The 8,755-nt window shown below is 39.3% G+C and overlaps 1 protein-coding gene across 1 annotated transcript in view; it reads right to left on the bottom strand.

Annotated features, from left to right (window-relative positions):
* sap130a (Sin3A-associated protein a) overlaps nt 1-8,755 on the bottom strand; it is a gene marked incomplete in the record, with an annotated part of 20,021 nt that overhangs the window by 8,650 nt on the left and 2,616 nt on the right. The window contains 10 exon segments of the mRNA XM_014022343.1: nt 125-400; nt 2,329-2,438; nt 3,767-3,908; nt 3,994-4,098; nt 4,231-4,315; nt 4,409-4,556; nt 7,641-7,762; nt 7,836-7,951; nt 8,048-8,159; nt 8,246-8,404. Coding sequence (XP_013877797.1) covers nt 125-400; nt 2,329-2,438; nt 3,767-3,908; nt 3,994-4,098; nt 4,231-4,315; nt 4,409-4,556; nt 7,641-7,762; nt 7,836-7,951; nt 8,048-8,159; nt 8,246-8,404 — 1,375 coding nt within the window.

Below are 8,755 nucleotides of genomic sequence, written 5' to 3'. Positions count from 1 at the left end.
CGTGACATGTTCGTACGAACCCTTTGTACGAACAAAAGGAAGAGAAATTTAGGATAAGAATACGAACATGTTCTTGCATGAGGCCCAATGTCTCCAAAAAAGGTTCCATTAGTTTAGTAAATACCTGGTTTGGCTTCAGACTGCTGCTGCGTGGCAGAAGCCTGCTGTATTCCTTGTGTGGTGATGGATGCAGACGTGTGCAGACCCTGGACTCCGATCTGTGCAGGCTGTATGCCCTGTGCTGTGATAGGTGCCTGCTGGATCCCCTGGGTGCTGATTTGTGCAGAGGGGAGATTAAGCCGGTCCACAGCCATCAGCTGCATGTGGTTAAGGTGGACCGTGGTGGCCACGCCCACTCCAGCCTGAGTGGACAGTGCTGAACTTGGAGCTTGTGGGGTGACTTAGGAAAAAAATAAAAAATAAAATTAGATTTTCATGCTATTGGTTTGCTCTCCCAGTTTGAAATCCTTAAAGTAACACAGTAAATCTGAAGCACTACTAAGATCTCTCACTGTTTGAGCTAGGGATGCACCGATATGAAAATTTCAGCCGATATCGATATCTGATATAATTATTGGTGTTATGGCCGATAACCGATATTTACCGATATTACACAAACATACATATTATACTATACATATACGCAAAAACACACTTGGGTCTTTTTTGATACTGTAAATAAACAACCAGACAGCTGACATGGCTCCCTATTTCAGTTATTCCTGGCTGCGCAGCGTCAATATCAYTATCATGATCAAACAGATACAGCTTAAACAACCGTCTCACCTCTCAAAACAGAAACACAAAGCTAAAAAATTGGAAATCAATATCGGAGATTAATATCAGCCCTGTTTTACATATCGGACCGATACCGATATTCTAAAAAATGAGCAATATCGGCCGATACCGATATCAATACCGATATATCGTGCATCCCTAGTTTGAGATTATTTGTGAATCAAAACGGTGAGGAAACAGATTCTGAATGRCTGAAGTGACCAGTGAGCCATGAGGCTGTATTTTGCAGACGGCTCTTCAAAATGTGTTCACAACTTGCAAAACTCTTTTCTAAGCCACACATATTATTTAGTCATCCATGACATCTGCCTCGCCCTGGTGCAGTYTGTTGGAGTCCACTTTTGAAATGCAGACTGATGGATTTACATCAGTTTTTCAATCGTTATTTTAATCTGTGTGGTTTTTAGAACTGGACTTTCAGGACTGTGGTCCTGGATGTCTTTTTGTCAGAGAAGAGATCCGGTGTTCTTACAATGGATTAGAAGTCAGGGATGACTGACTATTTTAAGAGAAAATTTACATGTTTTTGAGCTGTTCTAATTTCAAGCAACAAGACTTGTAAGCCTCTGCGAATCATTACAAATTGAAGTCACAACATTTTCGAGATTTCCTCACAAATGTCGTTCACATTAAATGATTTCACTCATTCTTTAATTACTTGTGAAACAAACTAAAGGTTCATTGCTCCTTTGTGTTTAGCTGTCTGTGACCAAACACCAAAGTTTCTGTCGCCATGATTTGTTTAAACTTTTAGTTTYGCAAACTTTAAAGTGATGTTACTTAAAAGTATGTTTTGAAATGCAATCACTGGGAAACAATTAGAAAACATTGCTTTCATGTTACTTTCTGAAGCCAAGTTGTTAACTTATTTAATCAGATAAATCAGTGAGATCAAAAATCTCTTTGTCAATGCAGACCCTGAGCCTGAAATGAGAGGAAACTGTAAACCTTTAAAAAAAGAAAGAAAAAAAAAGGGATCATGCCAACTTCTGAGAGACYGTTTCCAGGTCCAAACCAGGACGTTCTTGCTGTAAAGCAACACAACAGTGAAAACATTTTATTTGTACAAATATTAGTAGAAACAAGACAAACCAGGACTGAAAAATATGACAATGGTCCCAAAGTGAAAACATTCAGAGTAGCTTTGCAAAATAACTAAACTGAGGTGTCAAATACTACAGTGCATAGACTAGTAGCAAAACATCTGTCCTAATCAGAAATAAACAAAGAAAGCTATTTGGGAACACTTTGATCTACAGAGACATGTGAGATGTAGTAAAAATATTTGGGAAGATGTGGATCAGTGAGTTCACAGCRAGTCTGCTAAAACCTGAAACTGTTCGAGAGTGACACCTTTTAAATAATTCCTTAGTTGGACATAATCTGCATCAAATGTTCTTTAAAAAACTAACAGAGCCATCTTAAATGAGCATCAGATTAAAACGTTTTGCTCATTTTTACATTTTTTATGCATCTTTTGACTGTAAACATAAACTTCCCAGGAAAGCTGAGGTACTGAGCAGTTCTTACCTGGATACTGGCGGATGGTGGAGACAGAGCTGGGGGGGTAGGTTTGCGTCAGAGGGTATGAGGGGGAGTACGCAGGCAGGAAATACTGAAACTGAACTGGTACAGGAGGCCTAGAGAGATTTCAAATATACACAAGGTGATTATTTGAATTATCTTCAAAAGTAAAAACATGATACGTTGTCTCACTTTGTTTAAAATCATTTGCTGAGTCAGAAAATATAAACCGTCACTGCAGTTAACTCCCATATCCTCAGCCATTGTAGGAGTTTGTTTCAACAGGAAACAACTTAAAAGTAAATAAGCTGAAAATGTATAAGGATTACTAGTGTTTGTGAAATGTATTTACTGTAGACTTMTCTGGTGTTTAAATTTTAGACATGTAGTTAAATATGTTCCCAACAGTGACACCTATTGTCCACAAAGAGAACTGCAGTAAGACATTCATCCTTGCCAAAATATTTCTGAACAGTTTAAACTAATATCTTACAAGCTGCTCTTACATTTTTTTATTCCTGGTTATTGTCACTGATGTTTGTTTACAGCAACATGTTAATAAGAGGTTAGATTTGTCCTTATTTTTAGGCAGTTATGAAAATCCTTTTTGTAAAGTGAACAACTTGTTTCTTTGCTCATAATTTAAAAAGTATATGTTTTACCCAAACGAATTACTGAAAACTTAAGCTCACATGCTGCATACAAGTTTATTATTTTTAACTCACTTCTGATTGCAAGTCAGGTTTTATAAAAAATGTATTGCAAACTTAAAACAAGGCCCACTTCTTAGATGTTATTTCTTATTAGAYAAAYAATAARGGCCCGGCCTTCTCCATCTGAAACTGTCAAATCATCTCTTATTGTCACAGCTGTTAGATAAAAACGGCGTCATTTTGTTTCCAGAGCAGTTTGGTTGGCAGCTTCTAGACAAGGCCTGGGCCGAACCTTTTCTCTCAGGTGAATGTGCCGAGTGCTTTATGATTGGTCACTAGGGCTATCAGTGATATGATACATACGACACACGAGTCACAATACAGTTTATCTGGATACATTAATAATAATAACAATAAATTGTTATTAAACTCACACGAGATGGCTAACTATAACTATCTTGACACGCTAGCTTCTCTCAGTAGCTCCCATGAATAACAAACAGCAGGTAGCCCCGGGTTAGAGACAACTATTGTCATCATCCTAAAATAATCACCCAAGTCCTTAGTTGGCAAAATTGAGTTACGCAATAATTTTAGGAAGGCGTAGCTACAATGGATGCTAATAAAAACTAAACTAAACTAAAACTAAGCATTAAAAATGCAATAATAACTAATAAAAACCAGCAAATCCACTGTAAAAACTAATTAAAACTGAATTAAAAGAAAAAAGTCGCAACGAAATAAAACAAAACTATAATGAAAAATCTAAAACTATTATCCTTGGTTCTCACCTATTGTCACTCCTGGTTTCCATGGCAACGGGGTTAGGGGAGGACCTGTGGCCTGGGATGGGGATGAGGTTGGGTCTTTCTGCCGGGTAGTCCGGCTGACCACGAGACGAAGAGTTGGCGATGGGCTGCGGGACCACTTTAGCTGTCAACGACACCACGCAGTTACTCAACAGCTCCTGGCAGGTCGGTCAGAATCAAAGACCCATTTAGAAACGAGTCAGACTTACCAACAGGGATGGCGGAGGTGGTCACAGCCGTAGCATGGGAGGAGTGTGACGCCATCGTCATGGTGACAATATTGCTACCGGTGATTTGGGTATGAGGCACAGTGCCTAAGCATTGATTTTAAAAAGTTTTAATGGAAAAAGTAAAACATGATACAGTATAATTAAATAAACCTAAACCACATGATACAGTATTATTAGGAGCTGATGATATAAACACAGATGACACAACGTCAGTACCGATTGTAGTTGTCGATGGCACCGTGTTCGTGGCAACAATCGGTGCCACAGTTGCAGCAGGAGTCACAGTACTGAACAAGGATTTCTGTTTGGAACAACAAACATGGGTTGTGTTCATTACTAACAACAAACGGAGTTGTTCAATCTGCTTTACGTGTTTACACAATGAAACAGTGACCTGTGCCATTGGGTGTGAGGTCTGGGCTTTCTGAACACCAATGGCAGGGTGTGAWGGCAGGGTGATCCGTGTGGCCGTGTCACGGGGAGCCTGAGGCCTCTGAATACTGACAGTAGCAGGAGGGGGGTGAATGGTAAGAGCTGGACGCCTGAAACAACAAAACGCTCAGATCAGTGACCGACTGACTGCAGTAACACATGAACCCAGTTCAGAATCCTGGACCTTACAGTGCCTGTGACATGTATATTCTTCAAATACAAAAAGTCAAAGGAAACATCTTCATATTTAAAAAAGTTGGAATAATACACATGATTTAACCCATTTTGTCCCATAACTGGCATATTTTCTTTTGAACTTGACTCAGCCAAAGTGAAACAGGAAGTGACATCAAAGGGGAACTCTTTAACAAAGAAAACTCTCTGGTCTTTGTTTAATGAAACACAATTATTTGAACTCCGACTCTCTGATAGTGACTCTAAATAATCTAAAGAAACATCAGATTCTTCACTAGTCTGGATTGTTGGCTGTTGTAACAACGCTCTGTTTATATGCAGACATTCCCCTTCGACATCACTTCCTGCTACTTTACAGGCAAATATCTCAACAATTTCATCTCAGCTGCATGAAATTTATTTTGCAACATTTTATCAGTGTCATCTTTTCAAAAACGCATTCATATGTATTACAAAAACTTGACGTCACAGACACTTTAAGATCCAATAATCTGATCCTTCAGACCCAAATGTGATGAACTGAACACAGAGGTTGTAGCTAACAAAACAAATCCAACTTTTCAGGCTGGCTACAGTACACATTTTAGTCCACGTGATAGATTGGGATATCTTCCTGACTTAAGCCGGACCTTTCTGAASCAACCTGGGTTCAAACTAACATCTTCAGGATCATGTAACCAGGGCAGTTACCATGGAGCTACAACAATGTGGGCCAGGGCAACAACATCAGTACTCTCAGTCAATCTGTCCTTTACAAGTGGCAAAGTTAGCTCTGGAAGGAGATAACGTGGGCCGTGGCATATTGTGTTTCTTAAGATCTGCTGCCACCCCACATTGAGGAAAAGGTGGGTTTCGATTCACATCTTACTATTTTAACCTGTTAAAATTAAGTTTTGRTGATTTGTAAGTAYAGTTTAAMAACACAGAGYAACTGATTTAGAGTCTAAAACATGCAAGTGCAACTGTCATCTATTAATCATTATCRTATTAATTAAAGGGCTGACTCCCACAATTTWTCATGAATAAATAATTTTAAAAAGKTTTTTTTGACACCAAGATTGTGTGCAGGTTAACAGGTTAACAGTCTTTCATTGTTGGGAACAGAGGTCATTGAATGGACTCTGGTTTCTGGGTGCTGCCATGTTGTATTTTTCCAACCAGAGTTTGCRCACAAGGGATGTGAAGCTTTAAAGTGACATTCAAWTTTTKKWAWWAAMMWKGAARSMWTTWWKGRAARRWWAMMWTWWTWAMMWWWKGSMAAAAAAAAAAAAAMATTCACCCCACAGAGAWGAACAGTTGTTGMGACATTTGTATGTGAAAAAACAGGAAGTGATGTCAAAGGGGAATGTCTGAATGTAAACAGAGCGTTGTTACAACAGCTAACAACACAGACTGTAGAGAAGAATCTGATGTTTCTGTAGATTATTTTGAGTCACTATCAAAGAGGGATGAGGAGGTTTAAATAATAAAGTTTAAATAATAATGTTTTAATAAACAAAGACCAGAGAGTTTATTTTATTAAGGAGTTCCCCTTTGATGTCACATCCTGTTTCTCTTTGGCTGAGCCAGTTATGGGACAAAATGTGTAAAATCATGTGTATTATGACAATTTTCTCAAGTATAAAGACATTTTCTTTGACTTTTTGTATTTAAAGAATAGGCATGTCACAGGTACCGTATTTATTCATGTAATACAATCATTTTTTGAGCTTAAAAACCATTAAAAATCTAATTATCAATAACCTGTGTATAATACTACCCCCCCCCCCCCCCCACACACACACACACACACACACTTTATGGATGATTTTTAGGGTTAAATTTCTAGTATTATACATGTGCCAACAGTGACACAATCACGCCGGTCCTGCCCCTGTGTGCTGGGCCCACGCGTTGTCGAGGCACCTGGTCATGCAACTCCCAATTTTGGTAACATGGCACATGCTCCATTCAAATAGTTTCAAATGTTTGCCCTCCATTTTGCAACATTTCACAAGTTATAAAGTGTACTTCCACATGTCCTTCGGGAGAATACTACAACATAAGAGTCGAGTATAAATGCCTACACCGCTTGCTCAGGACTGTCAACGGAGCTCTTCAACACACTCTGATGCTACGTTCACACCAAACACGTTTTGAGCTGCAGGAGCAGCCGGTTTATATGCAAAATCTATGGTGGACACACCTCTAGGGGTCTCGTGGAAATGTTATTAAAGTCGCGTGAATATGTTTGTTCTCATGATAAATCATTACAAACATGATGGCAATGGATGTAAACACATAGCATATTGCTACCACAACACTAGCCCTCATCATCAGAGGAGACGTCAGCGTCTTATCGAGGCTTTCCAGCGACAAGCCTCTTATACTTGCAAGTGGCTACGTATGCCGCGTTTTTGGGAAATTGTAGTCGGTGAGTTTACTACTTTCTTTTACAACTTTGGTGATTTTATTACTACTTCTACTTCCTGTTGTCTTCTTCGTCGTCGTTGTCTTTTTCGCCAGTAGAAACCGCTGGTTGTTGATCATGTGGCTCCCATGAGGTGAAAAAAGTGTTTCCATTGCAGTTTTGCGAAATACACCAATTTTGATACGGCCGAAAAACCACCCTCCTCCGAGCGCAAAAACATTTTGTTGAAAAACTAAGTTTTTTCGAAATTGACGTGTTTCCATTGAGCAGATTTATTTTCGAAATTTTAATTTGCGCATTTTCATGGTCAATGGAAACSCAGCTAATGTAAGGTGGCAGGGAGCTGGTCCATTTCTCCAGTATCAATGGTTAACGGGATATTCTGTCTTCACTTTTGTACAACAGAAGTAGACAGAGTAGCGTCCTCCATCTTTGAATACATTCATTGGTTCAGAAACACCTCTCGTTAAATTTCAAAACAGTCCCCACCCATGTGATGTTAAACAACTAGGTTCTGTTCATCATTGGGGAAATCACCCCCGTTTGAGATATAACTGAACTGAGAAATGTGCACACTGGTAATACTTACCCATGCGTGACCTCAGAGTGAGTAACTGTCGGGTTGATAACAGGGGACTGAGTCCTGGTTGCTGATATGGGGGCCACCACGGTTGGAAGCACAGCAGTAGAGGTTGTTACAGCAGGGCGGGACTGCACACAGAACAATATAAATACGTATTCTTGTTCGAAACATTTTTAAACACTTATTTTAAATCCAACACACCTGGATGGTCTGGTGAATTATGTGCTGCACTGGGGGCGGGCCGGGGCCTGCGCTCACTCCAGTGGCTGGCCGCAGGACCGTTTTGGAGCTGGACATGGCAGCTGCTGCGACGGCCCCTGCAGGGTATGAAATAAAACAATCAAAACTGCACTACAAGTCCCAAACGTGGCAAGGCATATCCTGGCATACTGATCTCATCAGAATATTCCTACCTCGAGGCAAATGAGAAGTAAATGTCTGTGGAGGGACGGCGGGAGCACTAATTTGGCCCCTAATGATGTGAATGTTAGCTGGCATAAGGTGATGTAAGTTGCTGGAGTGACCCTGAAATGGTTAAAAAAATCAGAAAAGGTTCATAACAGCTKCAACAATAGTCACAGAAAAGGAAAGCCAAGACAGAGAGTGCTCACCTGCTGCCCACTGATGGTGGCCACAGGGATGGTTGGGGTGGTGGGCATCGTGCTCTCTATAGTCATTGTAATGTGACTCGCCACTTTAGGGATATGAGCCTGGTTGGAAGCTGGTGCTGGAGCAATGAGACGACTTGGCATCGGTGATTTCAGGACAGCCTAAAATCAGATATTTAATAGGTGAGTTTTTAGGTTCTTAAAGTCTCTAATGATAAAATATTTTGTTTCTGTTTTAAGAAAATATTTGCATTAAAAATCTGTGGAGTCTTTAAAAACTAGATAAAACTCTATGGTGTAAGTTTTACAGGAAAACCAATCAAAGAAAAAACAAATAACCTCTGAAATAAAATATTTTACATGTTTTACATATCACCAAAGAGAAAACAAAACAAAAATATTGAATTAAGTGTGAAATGCAAAACTTAATTCTCTCATTCTTTAGAATTTTTTTTAAAATTAATAACAGGGATATTTTGTACAACCTTTTAATGATGTCTGACTGATAAAAAA

This window comes from Austrofundulus limnaeus, unplaced genomic scaffold (assembly GCF_001266775.1).
Source record: "Austrofundulus limnaeus strain Quisiro unplaced genomic scaffold, Austrofundulus_limnaeus-1.0 Scaffold326, whole genome shotgun sequence".
In the NCBI taxonomy this organism is placed as follows: domain Eukaryota; kingdom Metazoa; phylum Chordata; class Actinopteri; order Cyprinodontiformes; family Rivulidae; genus Austrofundulus; species Austrofundulus limnaeus.
The sequence above is the reverse complement of the archived record's forward strand: the minus strand, read 5'-3'. Positions and strand labels throughout refer to the sequence as shown.